Consider the following 23,668-nt stretch of genomic DNA (forward strand, 5'->3'; position numbering starts at 1 on the left):
ATAAGAATTCACTTGGCAAAGTGCATCACTGTCACCAGACAATATCCTTATTAGTTTGATATTATTGTCACAGGGTGATGTCTGTTTTAAAATACAGGATGTCCCCAAAGTCTCCATATATAATTGAAATTAACATTTTTTAGCAAAATGTGACTTTATTTACAAAACATCCTCCACATGATTGCCATGTCTTTCTAAACACACACAGAGCCGTCTCTCCCACTCATGATGAACTCGTGTTAACACATCTGGTGCTGTGCATGTAATTGCACGTCCATCACAACCTTGTGACAGGTTCCCGATCCAGCCATGAGAATGATTTCAATACGTTCTTCTTTTGTCAAAGGCATTCTTAAAGGCTATCTAAAAATATATAATATAAATTAAATATGAAAACTTTTGGAAGACATTTTGCTAAAAAAAAGTGTGTATGTATGGAGACTCTTGGGACACCCTGTATTTGCTTGTGTTCCTCATATTAAAACTCTCACATCCACATAGATATAGGGATGGTTTTTTTTGTATGAACTTTTTATCACATTATTGGAGCATGAATTTATTTATATATAGAAAAATACCATCCTTGTATTGTTGGATATGAAAACAAAGTAAGCATTTATACCAATGTTTATACTGCTCAAGTCAATCAGTCTGCAGAATTGCACATTCTCCCACTTTCTTTCTATTGGTCTCCCAATGGAGACAAAATGCTTTAACTAAATTTTACAGGGTCTTCCAAGGCCAATTAAATTTTATATATATATATTTTTTAATTTTAATATATATATATATTTTAATATATATATATATATATATATATATATATATATATATATATATATTTTTTTTTTTTTACACACACACTCACACACACACACACACAGTGTTTAATTGGGCAATTAACAGACCAGCACCATGGCAGCCAAAAACTATTGGTATTTTGGGCTTTTTTTGAAGTGGAGGGTCAAAGGCACAGACTCAAATACAATATAATATAATCCAATTTAAATCAACCCAATGTGTCTTATCATGGGTAATAGAATATATTCTTATCAGAATGTGAAATATTTCTTTTTTGGAAGTCAGGTAATCGTCCCCAAATGACTGAAATGTTATGAAATGAATGAAACATTAATGGATACATATAAGCATGAATAGCATCATTCCCAGTTTAGCTGATGAATCTGCATAGATATCTAGTCTTAGTAAATACAAGTAAGTCAGCTGATAAACAAGTCTCCTATGTACAGCATTAAAAATAAATCCCAATATTAATGTATGTATAAAAAATAATCATGCAAGGCAGAGCAAGCAGGGGAACTACAACAGTCAGCATAGACTTGACATGAGCAGAGCTGTATTTGTTTACTAGGTCTGACAGAGGTGAGCTGACATTCTATAAGCTACAGCTCACCTGCATGGAACACAAGCATGCATTGTATTTCCCCGAGGTTAAAAACAAGAGGAGGAGACTACCATTCAGAAGATTCATTCAACTACCTTGGCCCTGCTGAGCCCTGCAAACCTAATTTATTCTGAGCATCTTGTACTTTATGTCAGAGTTAGACCTAAACACCTTGTCTAACACCCCAAACACAGACCTTGCCGCAGCATGAGAATTAAAAATAGCTTGCCCTTAGGGTTCTCCTTTTACGACAAAAGCATACACACTGTAATTGCACTGAAGAGCATGATCAAATAAGGATTAGGCCTGGTGTCAGTTTCCCTAATGTATGTACTGGTACACTTATAAGGAAAAAAAGGTTATTTGAAGGATTTTTAGTTTTCTACTTGGAAGGGTAAGGAACACTCTGTTGTAGGGCTCTACATAAAACCTTTAGGAGTTCCTCCAGGCGGACAAGCCAAAGAAATCCTTATTCTAGATTTCTCTTTTTTGAGAAGTGTATGGAATATTTTTTAGTTGGAATAGTTGCACAGGCAGGGCAGAGCATCACAGAGATTCCAGAGCACCAGCATTGCCATTAAATGTACATTGGGGTTTCCTGTCCAGTTAGCAGTCTGAACATCACAGCCGGCATAGTTTTCATATGAATCTGTCAATAAGAGATAAAGCATTGTGAGTCTCAAGTAATGCAACATACTTTAAGCTTCAGTTTAAATCATAAAGAACACACTGACCTCTCCGACAGACACCGATAGGGCATGGACAATTTTCTCATGTGCCATGGCGACTACACTCTGTCCATTAATCTCAATTATTCGATGACCCACACGCACTCCTCCACGTTCTGCTATTCCACCTCGCATAAGGCTACAGATCTAGAAAGATATAGTTCATTTATACCAGTAAATACAGCATAATGTACTTCTGGTAATCTTAGTCAACATACTTATATATAATCATTCAAAGCATCATACTCTTCTCACACTCTTATATTCCCCAATTAAAGTGGACTCACTATGCCATTCTGTACACTGAAGCCTAAAGGGTACTGCAGATCTGGTCTCTTTATTAGCACCATGGTCACAGGAGGACAGCTTACTACACTCAGCTTTACCTGTAACTGATTCTTCAAGCCCTGGAACACACACACACACACACACAGGTTATCAGAACTCTCATACACAACAGTGAAAAAAGTACAGAAATATTATACTTAAGTGAAAATATAAATAATGTATCAAAATATTGACGCAAAATATTAAATGCTGAAGCAGCTAAATAGAACTATACATGGTGACAAATTAAAGGAAAAACGTTGTCTCTGTTATGCTGTGGAGGGCATGTTACTAGCATAGGTAGAGTAAAGGGTGACTGCAAATCAGTACAAACTTATTCTGACTGATCACCTTTATCCTGTGATGCATCATTTCTATCCTGATGGGAGCTCTCTTCCTGAATAAATAAGCCCCCACCCAGAGTGCACTGATAAGCATGAAAATGTAATAGTCATATGCTAGAACTTTTGCAGTCACTGGATCTCAACCTAACTTGTAACCATTTTTTAAAATGTTGTAATTTTGTGTAACCCTTCACAATATGAATTCATGTGTTTAGGTTCTTTTTTCATTAAAGCATCCTAACTTTTATGTATTAAGTACAAGTGAGAGTAATATGCAAATTATAATTTGCCATGGTATCCACACAAATTGGCTTTGACTTTGATTGTTAAATGATTGCTAAATACATCTAATAAAAAAATTTCAAATGCATACACAATTTTTTGAATTTGTAACAGGATAAGTTAGTTTTGTTCCAAGTACTTTGAGGAGCACAATTGAGCACAACATGAATTTATGAAAATGCATAAAAACCTTGATGATGCCCTGGCAGGTGGCTAGGGGCAAGCCCACCAGACTTGTGTCATTGACAGCCATTATCTGATCACCCACGTTGAGCTTCCCTGAACGGGCAGCTGGCCCACTGTTCAGCATGCAAGCCAGGATAACTGTGGGCAGGATAGACCCCCAGCCAGACTCTACTATCACAACCCCAAGAATCTCCCCTTTCTGCTTCTCCAGGTGCAGCTACCAAAAGAAAAAGGATCAGGGTCAACAGGGAGGGGAGGGAACAGAATACTCCACACTAACTGTTATTTTGTACAGAATGTTGTCTGAGTAGCTTTTTATACTCCAAGACTCCCCATACCTCTTTACAGTTCTCAGAGTTTGAAAAGTGGATGAGATCATCGTTGTACATCTCTTGTGAATTAAGAATATCACTGTAGTCTTTCTGGCTGAGGTCCTTAGGGTTGATCCCATTTGCTCTTAGAAATTCTTGGTAGGCCATGCTAAACGCCTGACCAATGGACTGTGCAATGAGCTGGGCCTGAAGATGGGGAGGGGAGAGTGAAGGCTCAGAAGACAGGAGAATACTTGAGTGAGATAGCATGCTCAGTCAAGTCAAATCAAGGAATGAAAGTGAGATCGTGAGCAATTACACAATCATATACTTTTCAGGGTATTGCCTCTGCTGCACTGAGATAATCTATGATCATGCACACGGAAATTATATGGATTAGCAATAATTACATAAAATAATAAAACAAGGCCTAGAATTTATGGCTTTAACCTGATTTATGACCAGATAGCATAAGGCCATTCATCTGCCCTTATAAAATATACTACTATGATTACTGGTTGTGTTTAAGCAGTAGTCCTAGATGAGCATAAATTATGAGCATCTATACAAGAAAAAAAATGTGCAAAAAGTTGTACCTTTTCTCTTATATAAGCAATATGATAGTATCAGTTAGCAATCAGGGTACAGTCTTGACTTACATCCTCAGACTCAAAGACGTAACAGATCATTCGGTACTGCTTCCTGCCCTCTGCAGAGTTCAGGCTGGTTTCATTACAGTCGAGTGCAGCAGACTGCGACACTCGTCTGCGAGCCATCAAGACTACCACGCTCCCTATGTCTGCAATGTAGGAGATGGTCCGAAGAGCATTGTCTATCATTGTCTCCTGAATCGGAAGAGATAAAATATCAGCCAACATGCTATTTAAAAAAATTGCTAAAGAATATAGGAATTAATTTTATGTATTGCTTCACAATCTTGGTTATGTGTGTATAGTGGCCTAGGAAAGTCTGTCAGGTGTCGATGTGGCTGAATTTTGGCAAACATCCAGAACTACTTTTAAATCCTGCCTAGGCTATCTTCCTTTAAATACCATCTTGGGTAAGGAGCCAGTTTAACAAATGTGGCTGTAAAAACAGTCAGTCTTTCTAAAGATATCTAAAACCTTGCTAGCTAAGTGCGCTTTTCTCACATAGTGAATGTCACACTTTGATAAAGGTTTTGGATGGTTACATGCCATAGCGAAATCGACATAAGCTTAATCAGTTCAGTCTGTAATCAGAAACCAACTGGTGAAATGTCTGTGATGATCCTGTCCCGCAGTCAGTATGGGATTTTTAAATGCAATTTTCCCCATTTTGGTTTTTGGGGCTAACCAGACTTTAAAATGCTAGAACTTTACTGGTGATTGAGATACATGCAAAAACACAAACATTTCAGTTTAGGATAGTTTCTTCAAGTCAGAGCTATCTATAGTTGAAAATGTCCAAATTTCACCATATGAAGGGTTTTCCCATTCTGCCACACATACACTGAAGAGTTAAGTATTGAACTTCATATCTTCAGTTACACTGTATTTATAGTCCTGTTATCGCCCTGCAAGGACAGACCTTAATGAAAATGGAAACAATTATTCTTACTAATATTGTGAATTAGAACACTGCTAACCTGTGTATCAGCATTGAGCACTTTGATGGCCTTTGTTGAAATGAAGAGGTCAACCTCAATCGGGCTTTGGCTCTCTCTATCCACACACTGAAACACACAACACACAGAAGAGTTATGGCTACATCTTGTGGCCAGAGTAGACATTTTTTTATAACAATCATTTCTGACAACATCCAACAGCCACAAATGGATTATGATTTGTAATGTTTATTTACATGATTGATGGAAAATGGATTTAAAGCCTCTAAAGCCTTCTTAAAACGGATTATAATGGATTTTAAACCTTTACTCTGTCCACAGCTTCCTGTGCTTGCATCATGCGCACGCTCTTGGACGGGTTTCTGTCTGAGAGAAGTTGAGTGGACCCGAGGTAGTTAGCAGCAAAGATGATCCCGTCGATGAGGTCCTCTGGTTCGCATGGGCCTGGGACTGCGTAAGAGACATAAATACCTCAATAATAGTTTTTGGCATAAGAAAAATATGAATAGGCATTTTAAAGCTAATTCCAAACTCACACAATATTTATTTATTATTTTTTATTTTTCCCCAAATTTCCCATTGGGGTTAATTAAGTCCATTTATGTATCTATCTATTCTTTCATTTACATAATCACAGTACATACATTACACACACATACATATTACATACATATTACTTAAGTTAAATCACTTAGTTACTTAATATATTTTGGACATATATATTACTTCAGCTTTCACAGAAGAGTGAGAAATGCTTACCATCCACAAAGCTTGGGAAAGAGTGACTTCTCTTTCCTTGCTGTGAAGCAAAGGAAATCTGTTAGGCTTCAGATTCACACAGGTTTCAAATTTTTCGGCATGGTGGCATTTCCGAAACAGGTGTAAAGGAAGCCCCTGTCTGTTCCTAGTTTCTTACCTGAGGGAGGTTACAGTTGCTAGCTGCTGTGTTAGTTTCACACTGTGGATTTACCGTGCAGTGCCGTGGGCTGCTTTGAGTTACCTGAGGATTGTGTAAAACTTTAAATTATGCCATTTAAATCTCCAGAACATAAATTATGCCATTTAAATCTTTTAAAAACCATTTAAATCTTCTCCTGAACATAAACTTAAATTAAATAAGAAGCTACTCTACATTGAAAAAAAATATTTTAACACCCTGTGCAACCATGCATGCAAGTGTTTTATCAGCTGAATTGAACTGTTACCTGGCCCTGATTGGACCTCAGGCAGTCTTCTTTAGAGGGTCTGTCCAGGTCTTTCTGCAGCTGTGGGTCGAGAGGCTGCATGGGTGTGTTGGGGGCACTGGGTCTGCTTTCTTCCCTGTGTGGTCTTAGCACTGATACTTGTGAACTTTCTGGAATCCTTTTCTCATCACATGACTTCTCGGCTGTATCCCTGTCTGTCTCACTACTCTGAGATCCTACTTTCATTTTTGTTCTTACTTCATTTACAATCTGATCCAAATCCTCGCCTGTGTCCACTGATTGGTCCCTATCCCTCCCGGTCTTTGCTCTATAGCTATGAAGACACCCCTGTCCCCTGCCTATACTGTCTTCAGGACTGTCACTCCCCATATGTAAACACTTGTCTTCTCTTTTTTCTCTTCCATGATCTCTGTATGAATGTCTCTTTTTAAAATCTTCTCTATTCTCAGTATCTTCAGGTTTGGTCATACCATTAAGTCTACAGTTTCTGCTGCCTCTGTCCTCCTTACAAATCTGATGCCCTCTGAATATAGACCCTAGTTTTGAGTTTTTATCTGCCCTGCCCACTTCACAGTTTCCTGAATCATCAACTTTAACTTCAGCATTGCTCTTTTTATTGCCTTCCCTGTGACCAATAAATGAACTCTGGGTATCACCCTTACACTTTTCTGGGATGCTTTTATCCATTCCGTAATCTTTACTTAAATCTTCTTCTCCTCTACTCATTCCTTTACTGTAATTTGATCCCTGATGATGGTTTTTACTGTCGACTCGTAAATCACACTGTCCTTTGCAGATAATTCCATCCTGACTCCCTACTGCCTTCTCTTGTTCATAAGCAAAATAGGTTTCATCTTCCTCCACAGCATCATCATCAACATCATCATCATCATCTAGTTCCTCTGCATCTTCTTCATCATCTTCTTCATCCTCAGCCATGGGAGCCTGAATGAAAGTAGTCTTGGTAATAGGCTCGGGACATTTGTGGACCAGCTCCTCTGTACCTTGCTGGAGTACTTCATAAAACCCTTCACAGAATTCCCAGGCACCTCCTGGATTTCCTCCAGCATCTGGTTCTATGGAAGTACTTGGTCTATCACTGCTTTCAGCACCCTCGTGACAGTCCATTCCTTCCAAATAGCTCTCATCTTCAGGGCAACAGTGAACATAGTAAGTCATCCCATCTGCATCAGTATGCAGTTCCTCATCTTCCTCATAGTCCTGCTCTTCTTCCTCCTCTGATCCCACATTATCATATTCAGACACTGAGTCTTCCTCCATGCTGTCACGATGAATAGGACTATCTCCATGGTCGAAATCTTCCCCTGAGACAGAGCCATCAGTGGGACCGAAGCTGGCTGGGATTGGTGTGCTTGACTGGCTTTCTGTGTTACTGCTATGAGGTTCATCAGGATCCACTCTGGCTCTGGAGTGTTTAACTGTCTGCTCTGGTAGAGATGAGATGTACTGTGGATGATCAGGCACTGCCCTGGAACCCTGGCTTTGTCTAAGAGCCATAACTGACTTCAGTAAGCCCACGCAAGTGGGATTCCTATGGTGCTGTAAAACAGAGTAAAAACAGTACAGTAATGGAAACACAGTAACTCGAATGTGACAGCAGAAGAGTTCATTCATTCATTCATTCATTCATTCATTTTTTTTTATCCCTGGTCACAGAATCCAGCTCATCCTGTGGGATCCCCAGATGTTCCCAAGCCTACTGTGAGATATAACCTCTCCAGTGTGTCCTGGGTCTGCCCCAGGGTCTCCATCCATCCTTGTCAGAGTCACAGTGAATCCAGAGCACCCTGGATAGGACTTCACTGAAGGGAACCATGCACACACATATTCACACAGTCATTCAAATCTAGTGGCAATTTATAGTCACCGATCCACCTAATGGCAAGTTTCTGGGAGTTGGGAGGAACCAGAGAACCTGGAGGAAACCCAAGTGAGGAGAACATGCGAAACTCCACACAGACAGTAACCAGAGTTCAGGATTGAACTGGGGAACCTGTAGCCATGAGGCAGCAACACTATCTACTGCACAACCTTTATCTAAACTAAAGTCTGACCCAGAAATCTTCAGCAGGACAGTCATCACAATTAAGTACCATGTCTCAGTAGGAATGTTTAGGCTACATGTTGATGCAGACTGCAGTAATGAGACGTTTTCCCACATGGGTCAATAAAGAGTCATTGCAGAAAGCTTTACATACACTATATAGCTAAAAGTATGTGGACACCTAACCCATCACATCCATACATGCTTTTTGAATGTTCCATTCCAGATTTATTCCCCCTTTGCCATTATAACCTCCACTCTTCTGGGATGGATTTCCACTAGATTTTGGAATTTTGGATTTTGGATTCAGGGCTCTGCGCTGGTCACTTTGCCTATACTCATACATCTGCATGGCATAATTCCTTCAGAGTAGGGAACAGTAGTATTAAGAGGACATTAAATATGAATAGGTGAAGGTAAAATAAATAGAGTGAATATTATAGAAGATGCACTCCATCAAATCAGTGAAACCAAAGGCTATAATAATTTACAATAATATTAGGCTATTTGGAAGTTGAAGTTGTTCATACGAATAACTGAGACATACATACGGAGGGTTCGTTTGGCCAGGTTGAAAATCCTAAAACAACAGTAATATGTTCTTTGTTTTCACTAGCATTTGCTGTTTCACACCAAATCCCTTCATACTGTATGTCTGCACAGGACTTTCATTATAAAATGAGCGTGAGATATTCCTTGTGTGAAAGTAAAAAAAGCTCTCCTTCACACAGCCGTAAAACGCAGATCCCACAAATCTTCTATGTCAGAGGTAAAAGTGCTAGACCACAGCTCAATTAGGAGTTGCTGTCTCATCTAAATGTCATTGCTTTGCATTTTTTTGCAGTGCAGGACAGTTTGACTGTGTTGTTGATGAGTCAGATGAATGAAATAAAACCAGATCTTAAGTGTACTGTCTGGTTCGGGCTAGACAGTAACAGCAGTGGGAGATCAAAACAACACACACACACACACACACACACACACACACACAGCTATACCCACGTAGGCTTTTTTAATTATTCCTCTGCTCATTCAAACACACACACACTGAGAGAGAGAGAGAGAGAGAGAGAGAAGCATTGCATTGAGAATTGCACTCTGCAGGTGTAAGATGGAGAAATAGGCAGGTTAAGATGCACATTTACATGCACATTTACTCACACATTTGCTGTAACCAGCTTCTGATCTGTTTCACTCAGAGAGAAATCTAAGATTACAGAAATCTAAGATTACCACCCATTCGCCCACAGACCTTACAGATGCGTCATTACAGACATCCACCACAGACAGAATGTAATGTAATGTCCCACACTGCAGACACTATCCACTTGTGCTTTGGTGCAGTTGTCCTGTCTCCTCACGTAACTGTGTCCGAGGACTGCAGCCACTCACAGAAAACATGACTAATGAAAACACCACAGATGCATTCTACGCATTCTCACACACATACTTTTTAAATGAGCTTACCACAGGATTCAAGTGTACAGGCTGGGGCGTTGACACTTTGTTGGTTTATGCATCTACAAGCTTAAAGCGTGGATGAGGGGAAAGGTATAAGGTATAGGGCGCGCGCGCGCGCACACACACACACACACACACACGCACACACACATATACACACATACGCACATACACACACGCACGCGCGCACACACACATACACAGTCTCTCTCACACACACACACACACACACACACTCAGCATCCCGGGACAGAGCCTTAGTGTCTTAAAGACACAGAGTATCAAATAAACGGACATGCACATGCACGCGACCTTGTGTGTATTTGTTTTTCATTTGGTTCAAAATGTGCATTAAATTCCATTTAAATCACGCTGCAGTCACTTTACCTTTTACTGCATTCAGTACGCACAGCTCGGGCAGCCATCCCGTTTCAATGGCAACCGCAGCCAGTGCAGGCAAACTGGACAAAGCCAGCAGCATTAAACGCACGAACAATACAGAAAGCCGGGGCAGGTGCTCTGTATCAAAATAAAAGTCATCTTACGGCCCTAGTCACTTGTACATTCTGCGTTCTTTGTAGCAACAATTAAAGCACTTATATATATATATATATGGAGGCACGGTGAATTAGTGGTTGGCGTGTTTACCTCGCACCTCCGGGGTTGGGGGTTTGAGCTCTGTCTCTGCATTGCGTAGACTCTGCAGGTTCTCCCTGTGCTTCGGGGGGTTTCTCTGGGTACTCAGGTTTCCTCCCCCAGTCCAAAGTCTGTAGGCTGTGTATACAGTTGTGTGAGTGTGTTAGCAATTATGCCCTGTGATGAGTTGGTACCCTGTTTAGGGTGTCCCCTGCCTTGTGCCCCAAGTGCCCTGGGATAGGCTCCAGGCTCACTGTGACCTTTTACAGAAAATGTATATATACTGACAGGTCCTGGGTTTTTACAGGGACCTGCAGAACACTGAGCTATATGAAGTACTTTACTGTCAGTGTAAATATGGATCGGAGTGGGTGAACGTAAAGGATAATGTAAGTGATAAGAGGAGCAAGTCCTCCAACATTAAATGTAACTATAAAAGGACTATAAAAAAAAGTTTGCCATGATCTTGAATAAATAAAAATTACAAACCCGATTCCAAAAAAGTTGGGACACTGTACAAATTGTAAATAAAAACAGAATGCAATGATGTGGAAGTTTCAAATTTCAATATTTTATTCAGAATACAACATAGATGACATCAAATGTTTAAACTGAGAAAATGCATCATTTTAAGGGAAAAAGAAGTTGATTTTAAGTTTCATGGCATCTCAAAAAAGTTGGGACAAGGCCATGTTTACCACTGTGTGGAATCCCCTCTTCTTTTTATAACAGTCTGCAAACGTCTGGGGACAGAGAAGACAAGTTGCTCAAGTTTAGGAATAGGAATGTTGTCCCATTCTTGTCTAATACAGGCTTCTAGTTGCTCAACTGTCTTAGGTCTTCTTTGTCGCGTCTTCCTCTTTATGATGCGCCAAATGTTTTCTATGGGTGAAAGATCTGGACTGCAGGCTGGCCATTTCAGTACCCGGATCCTTCTTCTACACAGCCATGATGTTGTAATTGATGCAGTATGTGGTCTGGCATTGTCATGTTGGAAAATGCAAGGTCTTCCCAGAAAGAGACGACGTCTGGATGGGAGCATATGTTGTTCTAGAACTTGGATATACCTTTCAGCATTGATGGTGCCTTTCCAGATGTGTAAGCTGCCCATGCCACACGCACTCATGCAACCCCATACCATCAGAGATGCAGGCTTCTGAACTGAGCGCTGATAACAACTCGGGTTGTCCTTGTTCTCTTTAGTCCGGATGACATGGCGTCCCAGTTTTCCAAAAAGAACTTCAAATTTTGATTCGTCTGACCACAGAACAGTTTTCCACTTTGCCACAGTCCATTTTAAATGAGCCTTGGTCCAGAGAAAACGCCTGCGCTTCTGGATCATGTTTAGATATGGCTTCTTTTTTGACCTATAGAGTTTTAGCCAGCAATGGCGAATGGCACGGTGGATTGTGTTCACCGACAATGTTTTCTGGAAGTATTCCTGAGCCCATGTTGTGATTTCCATTACAGTAGCATTCCTGTATGTGATGCAGTGCCATCTAAGGGCCCGAAGATCACGGGCATCCAGTATGGTTTTCCGGCCTTGACCCTTACGCACAGAGATTGTTCCAGATTCTCTGAATCTTTGGATGATATTATGCACTGTAGATGATGATAACTTCAAATTCCTTGCAATTTTTCTCTGAGAAACTCCTTTCTGATATTGCTCCACTATTTTTCGCCGCAGCATTGGGGGAATTGGTGATCCTCTACCCATCTTGACTTCTGAGAGACACTGCCACTCTGAGAGGCTCTTTTTATACCCAATCATGTTGCCAATTGGGTTGCAAATTGGTCCTCCAGCCGTTCCTTATATGTACATTTAACTTTTCTGGCCTCTTATTGCTACCTGTCCCAACTTTTTTGGAATGTGTAGCTCTCATGAAATCCAAAATGAGCCAATATTTGGCATGACATTTCAAAATGTCTCACTTTCAACATTTGATATGTTATCTATATTCTATTGTGAATAAAATATAAGTTTATGAGATTTGTAAATTATTGCATTCCTTTTTTATTTACAATTTGTACAGTGTCCCAACTTTTTTGGAATCGGGTTTGTATTTGTGATGGCGAGTAGCCGTGGTATAAGAAGAATAAAACACCTTGGGACATATTGTTAAAATTAAATTAATTAACTTTGGGGTGGTAACAGTAGACAGTCCAAGTGAAAAAAAAACATTATTTAATGGTTTCTTGCATTGTGAATGATACTGGGAGGTGGGATTCAAACCCCCAGCCCTGGAGGTGCAAGGCAACAGTGCTAACAATAATGCTAATAATAATTTTTCATTGATTCATCTTCAGTAACTGCTTTTCCTGGTCAGGGTCACGCTGAATCCGGAGCCTATCCTGGGGACACTTGGTGGAAAGGCAGGAGGATTCACCTGGATGGGACACTGAAACATTTCAGTGCACCATCTAGACTCACACCTCACACCACCATGGGAGGAAACCCATGTGGACACTTGGAGAACCTGTGAACTCCCCACAGACAGTTAACCAAGGACCCTGGAGCTGGAAGGCGACAAGGCTACCTGCTGTGCCACTGTGCTACCCCTTTATTATTATTATTATTATTATTATTATTATTATTATTATTATTATCAGTAGTAGTGGTAGCAGTATGAACTTTACTTTTGAAATATTTCTCCAGGTCCCCACCGGAAGTAGCTCTGTTGTGGCCTGTTCACTACACTGCACTTCAGTGCTCCTTCCGAAATGGCGGACGCCGATTCTTGGGGTGAGAAATACACCGTGTGTGTGCTGTTTATTCACACTCAGGGTATCCAGAGGAATTGTGCAGTGTGTGTAACAGTGTGTCGCTGTCTCGCCTAATGAAACGCTTTCTCCCTGTGCCCCAGATGCTGACAGTTTTGAGCCGGAAGAGCCCATCAAGCAGGCGCCAGGGCACGACAAGTGGGAAGGCGAGGATGAGGATGAAGACGTCAAAGTTAGTAACTTAGCTTGCTGCCTGGCTGCTGGTCTTTTCCCCGCTCACTGCCCATTTTCTTTGCTTTTATTCAGTAGGACAGTTGAGTTGTAGAGCAGCGTTAATGTGTCAGGCTAGCCAGTAAGCTGGAGTAGCCGATTAGGCGCTCTCAGCACCGTTAGCAGTGCTAGCTAATCTAACTGATGATGGCGAGGAGGGATGCTCGGGTAAGCGTGGAGTAAAAACCCACTGTCACAGGGATCAGTGCATGAACAGAACAACAGTACATTATAGTGTAAAGGTCTTGAAATGTATGAGCCAGCTTTGTGGCATAAATCATCAAACATGCACTATATCACCAAAAGCATGTGGACACCTGACCATCATGCTCATCTGTGGATCTTCCCCAAACTGTTGCCACAAAGTTGGAAGCACACAATTGTCTAGAATGTCTGTGTGTGCTGTAGGATTAAAATTTCCCTTCACTGGAACTAAGAGGCCCAAACATATTCCAGCATGACAATGCTTCTGTGCACAAAGCGAGATCCATGAAGACATGGTGTGCCAAGGATGGAGCAGAAGAACTCGAGTGACCTACACAGAGCCCTGACCTCAACCCCACTCAACACCTTCGAGATGAACTGGATCACCGACTGCTCACCAGACCAGATCAGTACCTGGGGGGGGGGGGGGGGCAAACTTTTGAACGGCATGTTCAGCTAGCACATATAGGTGTGATGGTCAGGTGTCCACATGTAGTGTATTTCCAGAAAGGCTAAAAGTGTCTTCATTGACCCACAGTTTCATTTATTTGTTAAAAACCAGACAGACCCTGGAACTGAATGTAGATAAGTGATTTATTCCGCTGTTGTTAGTGTCTCATGTAGACCAATCCCCAAAAAATCTGATCCAGAAACATTTCTTGATATGTGATGAGTATAATTTAGATTTGCTAATAAAGGGTTAGGCAAGCAGTGTTGCTGAAATCAGTTACAAAAATAATGTAAATGTAATTGAGAACAAAGGAAACTCTGCATTTTTTTTAATCCAGCAGTTTGTTAGAGTGAGTAATAATGTAGTTAATCAGTGTTATAGGAGTACTGTCACTAGCCAGAAAGGTTTACATTAATGCACTCATTCATATATACGATTAGTTGTATAGTAACAACTTACACAGGGGTTTGTATGGTCCATGCGCCATATAAGCAGATTTAAAATCTGTGTGTAATTGCTGATATGGTTTAGTTTTCCGTGAGGAGACGTTTATTTAACGTTTATGGAAGGAGTCTCCAATATAAGTTGTAACAACTTTGTAAAGCTGGGACTTTGTTTATGGGAGAAGCATCAGGAGAGAGAGCTTTCTGGTTTCTCAGTAACATATCAAACTATTTTTTGTCTTATTAACTTTGAGAGATTAAAAAAAACGAGAGGCTGGTGAGGGAATGATGGTTTATCACTGCTATAGCATAAGTGATAACAGGAAATAACTTGTTTTGCAAAAGTTCCAACAATAAATGTTACTAAAAAAGGACAAAAGGTTTGCCGTAATCTGCGGCCGGGAGCCTAGAAAGCAAAATTTGCCATGCTGTCAGGGAGGGAGGGGTGGCATAGTGTCTCTTCCCTGTCAATCACAGAGACACCAGCCAATCATGGGCGTCTGTGAGCTCGTGCATGTGGATGTAGCTAGATAGCGTTTTCCTCCGAGTGTGTTACGCTGCCCCTGATGTTGCATGAGCAGCAGTTTGAAAAGATGTGGTTGACTGGCTTCCCAGGCCTCAGAGGAAGCACGTGGTAGCCTTCACCCTCCCTAGGGAAGGATGGGGAGAGCTGTCCGATGAGTGGGAATTGGAAATTATTAAAGTAGGGAGAAAATCTGGGGGAAAAAGAAAAAACTTTCATGTGTTCTTGAATAAATAAATAATTTGTAACGGTGGCAAATTGCTGTGGTAGAAGCAGAATAAAACACTTTGAGAGTTACAGTTAAAAGGAAAAGATCAGAGTGGTATCTCCACTTCATCACGTCGCCTTGTCATGTTTTATTCTTTACATAAAATACAAAGATATATTTGCTTATCTGTTTTCTCATTCAGGATAACTGGGATGATGAAGAGGAGGAAGAAGAAAAGGTGACAGAGACAAAAACAGGTGAATTGAAGTGCAGTTTGACATACTTTATGCAATCCACCGCTTGCTTATTTGTTTCAGCTCACACATTTTTATTTCTTAGTTGCAGTGACAAAGCCATCAGAGAAGAAAAAACTTAGTGATAAAATTAAAGAGAAGGAGAGTTTACAAAAGAAAAAACAAGAGGAGCTTCGAAAGCAGGTGAGTGATTCATGTCATGGTGCGTCTTTTTGTTTTATTAGCTAATACTGTGTTTCCTGTATTGCACCTGCATACCACAGTGCATTACTGGTCAGGAGGTACCATGGCCTTATTAATAACTCATGTTAGTGTACATGCTGCACACTAACATGAGTTATTAGTGCTGTAGTGTACGTGTGAATACAGTAGAAGTAGAAGGAGAATGCCCATTGATTTGTTTGTAATCTGTGCACTGTTGTGCTGTAACTTTCTGCTGTATTGTTGCTTGTGGCATGAGAGAGTGCAGTTCTATGTCAACACAGACAGGTTTTTATCTTTTAAACAACTTTTAATCATCTTACTCAAAAACAAAATGGAATTATTCTTTTTTCAACAGACTACAGAACTGACTGAACTAGTAGAGTGTGAATGCAGTGTGCATGCTCATGTATTAGGCTCTCTTAGGAAACAGTGTAGAGATAGATAGCCTGTGAGAACAGTGTTTAGTCAGCGACTATAAACATGCAGGAACTAGTCGAAACTGTGCATTGACTAGAGTGCAACAGCATTCGATGTTAGAAAAAATAACATCCTGTAGATCATGTGTCAGAGACCCCTTTAATTCCACACACCCCCTCAGCACAGACTGCTTTTAAGAACATAATTTAACTGTTCAAATCTTAGGATCATTATTTATATGTGTACAAAAATATTTGGGCAATTTATTGGAACCTTAGAGCCTTTTATTTCTAAACGTTCAATTAATATAAACATTTTATTAAAATTTGTCATAAGATTCAAGTTGATATGTTTTGTTTTGGAGTTATTCAGGTTTGGATTAAACCCATTCAAGTCACATGACCAGTCAAATAGACTCAATATGATAATTCAATAATGAACATAATTACTTAATTGTGGTATGTTTTCCACCACTTTAAAGAATTAAAAAAAAAAAAAAAATCACAGACCCTACTTTGAGAATGGCTAATATAATCTATTGTGTGAATAAACATTAGGTAAACTTTCGTCCTTGTATCAAGCCTTATGTGATTGAGCTCTGATGTCTGTGTTTGTATCTGGGGTCAAATTCATTAATATAGATCATCTCAGTTCAGCCTGTCCTGCCCTAACCCGAGGGAACATAAGAAAAAAGAGTTGCTCCTCGCCAATGTTATGATGTTATGTCTTAGGTATGCATGTATGAAGCATTTGGATAGTCTTGATCTAAAATGAGGCCCTTACAATAGAATTCATTATGGAATTAAAAGCAAAGAATGATGCTAGACATGTGGTTTTGTTCTGAGAGATAAACTCACTAGTAGTAAATATGGAACACCGAATGGAGCACCAGTACATTGTTGTTGTTAATTGAAGAGAACTATGTCTGTGGCAGTTAGAGGAATCTAAAGACAGCACAGAATGCACACCAGAGGAGGAGTTAGCAGAAAAACTTAGATTGAAGAAACTTCAGGAGGATTCAGATTTGGAACTAGCCAAAGATGCTTTTGGTGAGTGCTGTCTTTATATCTCCGCAGTATATTAAATATGAAATACATTTATATGTTAATATTTTAAAGATGTATAAAAACATGTTCATCCATGCATAACATACTTCTGAGGATGTCATTTTTGTGTTTTCTCCAATAGGCATTGTATCGAATAACGTAACAGGAATAGATGCCATGAACCCTTCCTCCAAAGATGACTTTACAGAGTTTGAGCGGTTGCTGAAAGAGAAAATAACTCTCTACGAGAAGTCAATACACTACTCCAGCTTTTTAGAGTCGCTGTTCAGAGACCTGTGTCTTTCATGTGAGTTTGGCTTTCACACAACTTCACTGTCTGTCTTCTGATGCAGTCAATCCTGGTCAAATGTGTATTTTTACATCTAATTTTAGTGTTCTTACACATGCTTCAGCCGTGACTTGTAATTTGTTACAGTGGAAGTTGAAGACTTGAAGAAAATTAACAACTCACTCACAGTGTTACTCAGTGAGAAGCAGAGGCAAGAAAAGGTATGGTGTCGGATTTATAGTGCAGTACATAAATAATCAGACATTTTAAATTACATGTAAGACTGCTTATTTATCTGTACACAATGACTGTGAAGGGGCAAATATTAATACAGTAAATGTCAAATATTTATTATTTCATATTTTATATACACACACACACACATACACACACACACCGATCAGCCATAACATTAAAACCACTGAAAGGTGAAGTGAATAACATTGATTGATCTCATTAAAATGGAATCTGTCAAGGGGTGGGATATATTAGTCAGCAAGTGAACAGTCAGTCCTCGAAGCTGATGTGTTGGAAGCAGGAAAAATGTGCAAGCGTAAGGATCTGAGCGACTCTGACTTTGGCAAAATTGTGATGGCTAGACGACTGGGTTAGAGCTTCTCCAAAATGGCAGGTCTTGTGAGGTGTCCAGAACTGGACCATGGAGCAATGGAAGAAGGTGGCCTGGTCTGATGAATCACGTTTTCTTTTACATCATGTGGACAGCCAGGAGCGTGTGTGTCACTTTCCTGGGGAAGAAATAGCAACAGGATGCACTATGGGAAGAAGGCAAGCCAGCAGAGGCAGTGTGATGCTCTGGACAGTGTTCTGCTGGGAAACCTTGGGTCCTGGCATTTTTGTGGAAATTACTAGGGTCCTGGCATTCTTGTGGAAATTACTTTGTACCACCTTCCTAAACATTGTTGCAGATCAAGGTGTTGACTTGGCCTCCAAATTCCCCAGATCTCAGTCCGACCAAGCATCTGTGGGATGTGCTGCACAAACAAGTCCAATCCACGGAGTCCCCACCTCACAAATTTCAGGACTTAAAGGATCTGCTGCTAATGTCTCGGTACCAAATACCACAGCACACCTTCAGAGGTCTTGTGGAGTCCATGTCTCGATGGATCAGAGCTGTTTTAGTGGCACAAGGGAACCTACACAATGTTATGCAGGTGATTTTAATGTTATGGCTGATCGGGTGTGTTCGTCTGTATATATATCAGTACACTATCATACTACTAATACTAATATTATGATTGCATAGCATGGCCATTTTATCCTGTGACGGATGGTGTCAAATCTGCAGCCAAAAACCTCTGCTACTCTCACACCGAATTGATCCAAATAACGCAACATTAGCCATGACATTTAAAGTGTTTTGGCCCCAGGATATTTATAGTTTGTTGCCTAATTCTGTGGTGTTTTCTTCCTCTTTGTCAATGATAAATTAACAGCAAAATAAAGGAAAGAAGAAAAAGAAAGGTGGTTTACCAGGAGGTGGATTAAAAGCCAAGATGAAAGATGACCTTGATGACTACGGCGAGTTTGATGGAGGTTATGTACAAGACTATGAGGATTTTATGTGACCCCCGCTTCGTAACCTATCATATTCTTTGAGTGACGAAACATAAACCTCTACAGCGCATGACCTCTCCCTACAGCCAGACCCACGTCCAGAATCAAGCTCGAAAACTGAACCACATCCCATGTAACACACACTAGCCTAAGCTTAAGTGGTTTACTCTGAGAAAGACTTAAGTGAAGCATCTTTCTCTGGTTTATAATGACTGTAGGTCATTCTAGTGTTTGCTGTGGAAAAAGGTCATAGTCAGGTAATGTCCTTTAGTAAAAGTTTGAAAGTAAAAAATGAAAACTGACCGATGTGAAACAGAAGCTTCACGTGAAAATGTATAAAAGAGTTGACAGTATTACTGTTTAAAAGAGCTACTTGACATTAAAATAAATTTGACATTCTATGCAAATTTCAGAAAAATGTCTATATGTTATGTATTTTGATTACATTTCTGCTGTCCTTGCATTGTGATAACTATAGACATTACTGGGCACTGCTTTTGCTGAGTAAGACAACACATAAAGCCCTAAAAAGCAGTAATGCTTTACATTAGGGTTCTCTCAACTGACATTATTTAGTTTACATGAACATAAGCATTAATACATATTAACATTAACAAAATAACTTACACTTGTATTGCTTGTAATTTTTTAAAAATAATAAACTAACCAAACAAGCTAAATAATCAACACCTACATTAACCAGTGTTTATTCCATCAATTAATAAAATTAAGTCCACAATGAATCCAAAATGTTTGCGGCTGTTAACTAGCTACATTCAGATGTAAGGAACATAGTGTAAATTTATTACTGTTAATTTATTCTGACTTATTTTTAGTCATGGATACAATAAACATCGGTCAGTGCAGGTGTATTTATTTAACAATTAATCCAACATTAGTTAGTACATTGCTTATTGTTTAGTAATGTTAAAGTTTATGGTTTGCTAATGTTAATTAGTACAGTAAATAATGTTAATTAAGGGAAGCTTAATGTAAAGCATTGCCTTAGAAGCAGTCACATGCCTATGGAAGTTGTGTAAACAGTTTCATTTTTCTACTTCTAGGTGATCATGTATAAATCTTTGTTTAGATGCATTGAGCCTAGTGTGTTGAGTGTAGTGTACCAAATCTGATAAAAGCGTATTTCTACTTGCAGAGACAGAGCAGTTAATGATTGCATTCCATTTGAATCAGAATTATGGAGCTATATTCAGTCACACATTTAAAATATTGTATTTTAAGGTGTGTTACGATTTTTTTTTCTTTTTTTCTTTTGCAGCGCTAATTTTGTGAACATCATGCTATATTTGCAGTTTAACATGTTCCTTTATGCACAGTGTCACTAAACCATGCAGGTGGGTATTGTTACAAGAGATTTTAAGAATATTACTATGGTTGCTTTGCAAATGAAGTGCATATAAGACGTCTTCTCATGGAACCTGGGAGTTTCCATTTTTAAAGTAACAGATTTGCATTATGAAAATTTACTGTCAGCAAAACAAACGATAGCATTCTGCTGTGTTTTATAGAGATCTAATTTAATAAAAGTCTTCAAGAAGTAAATCGTTGTGCTGTCTTTAATGCATTTTGCAGTCAAATAGTTTGAAAATTGCTGGTTCTAAAACAGAATTTGTGAGAATTTGTGGCCATTTATTTTAGTGACATTTTATTTTATGAAGTGCCATTTGGATAACATATTGCAGTAGGCTTTCATCTTATGAAACACATTGCATCCAAGATAAACACTTAACAGTGGTCAAGGTGTTGAGGTCTGCAGTGGAGTTTTATTACGACCATACTGACTTGGTGCACACAAACTCTCCTCAGATAACCTGCCAATGTCCTAATCACGTCTTTGTCAGAAGAGGGTGATTATCTTGATCGTTCACAGAATTGCCGCTCTCTATTGACTACTTGACAAAGGAGCTAGTCTTTTCCCTATGAACCCACTTATCTCAAATTGCTTAAAAGGTAGAAATGTTTTTTTGAAAGAAAAAAAAAAAAAGAAACAGCAGAGAGATTGTAAAGATAAGACTTGGGGTAATTAACAGTAAAAGGTTTCTGTAATACACCTTCATCTATTGGCTGTTGGGGGTGGATGGGGTGGATGTTTTGTAAGTGTTTGTAGTGATCTTTATATAAAAAAGGGAGTTGATGGTTCAGGCCACTTCATGTCATCATGGGTTACAGAGCATTACTTTTTTTGATTGTGGTTTGTGCTGCAACAACTGCGACGTCCAGTTTAGAGAGCACCAGATCTGGATCGCAGATTCTTCAAGCCTTGCACTGTCCACCCTGCGAGCGCATCCACTGTTCGCCCCGCAGAGCGCTGAGGCTCCAGTGTAAGGGGGGTGTTACTACAGGCGTCTGCGGCTGCTGCCCTGCATGTGCCAAACAAGCCGGAGAGAGCTGCGGAGGAACATGGGACTACCTGGGGAAGTGTGATGAAGGCTTGGTGTGTGTGTACCAGGAATCTACTGAGAGCAAGCCAGAAGCAGAGCACAAGGGGATCTGCAAGTCAGGTAACAAACTGGGTCAGAGTTTCTCAATCCAGTCCTCTGGGACTCTTGGCCATTCAGTATATGTCCTCTTCTCCAGCTTCCAGCACCTTAGCTAAGTAAACAGGGGCTGAGTGCTTAATTACAAGACGTAGGTGCATTTCAAGTCAATAATAAAAACCTAGTGTTATCTGTGCCCCAGCAACACTAAATCTGAGCATGTCTGCTAATATTACATTTCCAATACTGTGGCAGTGGAGATCTTGTAGAATTGACAGCTATAATTTAATAGTATGATTGGTCTCTTTATTTTTTTAAATATTATTTCAAAATGTGTTAACATCAGGATCAATTAAATTCATGAACTATGAACAGATAAAACATTCAAGAAATCCTCTGATAAAGAAAATGTTTTCATTGCCACATAGTGATGAAATCAGTGAGCCTTTCCTATTAAGCACAGGGGCAAATACAACATCTGCAGTAGGTTTCAGATACAAAAGGACATGGCAATTTGACAGCATGTAATGAGACTATTGATAACGCTAGTGCGTCATGTTTGTTTTTATGCTTCCGCTCTTTTCTGGATCACATTTGTTTAGTATGCATAATTCTGTTTTCAGGCATTTAAGCAGTTTTAATAACCTGATTTTGTGCTTCATTCATTGCACTGTGTTTGTATGTCTATTCAGTACTTGACATCCTTGAAAGAGACGCTTGTCGTCCAGACTGTACATGGGAATTCTGCCAGGCAAACCCCAATGAAATCTGCTCAGCCAGGTGACTCCCACTGATATATACTATGTCATTAATCTTCAACCTATTACTTAGGTCTGTGACAATATTACAAAATTGAAAAGATATAGCAACTGCAAATATTTGTTTTTATTTATAGCCTGTTTTCTGTTTGCAGTTTTTTACTGTCTAAAAGACAGTCAGAAGTATAATCTACCTAATTTACCTACACAATACTATTATGTATGAGTGTCATAAAATAAACAGAAAACATATTGTTAATCATAATTATTTGTACAACAGCTAATCATCAGACAACATTTTATAATTGTGACGGGTCTAAAACAAATGAATACTTATCATATATTGTATGCATGGAAATGCAGGTCTAACTCAACTACCGTAATTATAAATTGTAAAAAGTTGACAGTGTATCCTGTTTGCCATTGGAGGTCTGTGTCAGTGGAAAAGCGTGAGTGTGGAGGTTTCTGTCAACACACCACCTGCTCCAGCTGTTTGGTTCTCAGGCGTCCAGCGTGTTCGCAGGCTTGTGCTCAAAAAGACCATGTCTGCCTGCATCGTTTCGGGAGGTGTGTGCACAGCCACCTGGAAGCACAAACACAGGCAGCCTGCCACCAAAACCTGCAGGTGAATACGATTAAACTGCACTTAAAACACTTATTTTAGCATTTTCTAAACATAAAATCAACAAATGCAATGTTCTAAAGTTTCAAAATTTTGTCCAACAGAGCAACAATGAGGGCTACTTCATGTGTTTGGCTCCTGCTTGTCCAAATGCAGCAGAATAATTATGCATTTGTGGAGGATCTGCTCCAAAGTGATCTAGGTTTAAAAGGTAGCATATTAAGGCAGCTATTTTTTGTATGATTTTTTTGTAACCTTTGTGAATGCAGATTACAAATGAAAGAATAATTATGTGAATGTTTTATGTAATATTACTTTGATCAGTTTATTCATTTTGATTTGTTCCTGTGCATTTGTATGTATAATTTCTAGAACATTAGCTATATGATCAGCTGTTTGCATTCATACAATGCCACAGTTGACTCAAGTATTAAATAAAATGGATTTTCTTTTATAAATAAATTTAGGGAAATTCTATAGTCATGTATAGTCTATAGTCTGATTTCACTGACTCTTCTCCTCTTTGCTGTCATTTCTAACTGGGACTGATAAGATCAGATAGTGAAGTGTTAAGGCACAATATGACCTCTGAGGAAAAGATGCCCACCTGGGCAATCTCTCACATCTGG

The 23,668-nt window shown here is 39.4% G+C and overlaps 3 protein-coding genes across 6 annotated transcripts; 2 read left to right on the top strand and 1 right to left on the bottom strand.

The window, feature by feature from the left end:
* Nucleotides 1-865: 865 nt before the first annotated feature.
* apba2a (amyloid beta (A4) precursor protein-binding, family A, member 2a) lies at nt 866-10,421 on the bottom strand. 4 transcript variants are annotated; one of them, XM_053237284.1, is made up of 13 exons: nt 10,308-10,401; nt 9,444-9,466; nt 6,395-7,918; nt 6,106-6,189; nt 5,949-5,988; nt 5,494-5,639; nt 5,211-5,297; nt 4,243-4,428; nt 3,611-3,790; nt 3,277-3,489; nt 2,421-2,540; nt 2,140-2,280; nt 866-2,054 (listed from the first exon to the last, which is right to left on the bottom strand). In XM_053237284.1, exons 1-13 carry the CDS (start codon nt 10,399-10,401, stop codon nt 1,983-1,985), a joined length of 2,910 nt encoding a protein of 969 aa, XP_053093259.1. In that variant the 3' UTR covers nt 866-1,982. The 4 variants fall into 4 exon arrangements, with proteins under 4 accessions (XP_053093259.1, XP_026774517.3, XP_053093258.1 ...); XM_026918716.3 differs by lacking the exon at nt 9,444-9,466 and having other exon boundaries at nt 6,395-7,954; nt 10,308-10,421; XM_053237283.1 differs by lacking the exons at nt 9,444-9,466; nt 10,308-10,401 and adding an exon at nt 9,927-10,263 and having other exon boundaries at nt 5,500-5,639; nt 6,395-7,954.
* Nucleotides 10,422-13,212: 2,791 nt separating this feature from the next.
* eif3ja (eukaryotic translation initiation factor 3, subunit Ja) lies at nt 13,213-20,724 on the top strand. The gene is made up of 8 exons (XM_026919955.3): nt 13,213-13,299; nt 13,421-13,509; nt 15,579-15,633; nt 15,716-15,813; nt 17,186-17,300; nt 17,440-17,604; nt 17,734-17,807; nt 19,041-20,724. Exons 1-8 carry the CDS (start codon nt 13,278-13,280, stop codon nt 19,170-19,172), a joined length of 750 nt encoding a protein of 249 aa, XP_026775756.1. The 5' UTR covers nt 13,213-13,277; the 3' UTR covers nt 19,173-20,724.
* Nucleotides 20,725-20,861: 137 nt separating this feature from the next.
* Nucleotides 20,862-23,419, top strand: si:ch73-330k17.3 (IGFBP domain-containing protein). Its single transcript, XM_026919921.3, has 4 exons — nt 20,862-21,683; nt 22,352-22,439; nt 22,847-23,042; nt 23,144-23,419. The coding sequence occupies exons 1-4, from the start codon at nt 21,341-21,343 to the stop codon at nt 23,201-23,203; spliced, it is 687 nt and encodes a 228-aa protein (XP_026775722.1). The 5' UTR covers nt 20,862-21,340; the 3' UTR covers nt 23,204-23,419.
* Nucleotides 23,420-23,668: the final 249 nt, after the last annotated feature.

The sequence above is a fragment of the Pangasianodon hypophthalmus genome, chromosome 9, assembly GCF_027358585.1.
Source record: "Pangasianodon hypophthalmus isolate fPanHyp1 chromosome 9, fPanHyp1.pri, whole genome shotgun sequence".
NCBI lineage: Eukaryota > Metazoa > Chordata > Actinopteri > Siluriformes > Pangasiidae > Pangasianodon > Pangasianodon hypophthalmus.

Coding starts and splice junctions, on each gene's coding strand:
- si:ch73-330k17.3 (XM_026919921.3), top strand. CDS start 21,341: ATGGGTTACAGAGCATTACTTTTTTTGATTGTGGTTTGTGCTGCAACA. Junction 22,440..22,846: donor AATGAAATCTGCTCAGCCAG/GTGACTCCCACT, acceptor TTGCCATTGGAG/GTCTGTGTCAGTGGAAAAGC. Junction 23,043..23,143: donor CCTGCCACCAAAACCTGCAG/GTGAATACGATT, acceptor TTTGTCCAACAG/AGCAACAATGAGGGCTACTT.
- apba2a (XM_053237284.1), bottom strand. CDS start 10,401: ATGCTGCTGGCTTTGTCCAGTTTGCCTGCACTGGCTGCGGTTGCCATT. Junction 5,989..6,105: donor GCAACTGTAACCTCCCTCAG/GTAAGAAACTAG, acceptor TTTGCTTCACAG/CAAGGAAAGAGAAGTCACTC. Junction 5,640..5,948: donor TTTCCCAAGCTTTGTGGATG/GTAAGCATTTCT, acceptor TCTCTTACGCAG/TCCCAGGCCCATGCGAACCA.
- eif3ja (XM_026919955.3), top strand. CDS start 13,278: ATGGCGGACGCCGATTCTTGGG. Junction 13,300..13,420: donor GGCGGACGCCGATTCTTGGG/GTGAGAAATACA, acceptor CCTGTGCCCCAG/ATGCTGACAGTTTTGAGCCG. Junction 15,814..17,185: donor AAGAGGAGCTTCGAAAGCAG/GTGAGTGATTCA, acceptor TGTCTGTGGCAG/TTAGAGGAATCTAAAGACAG.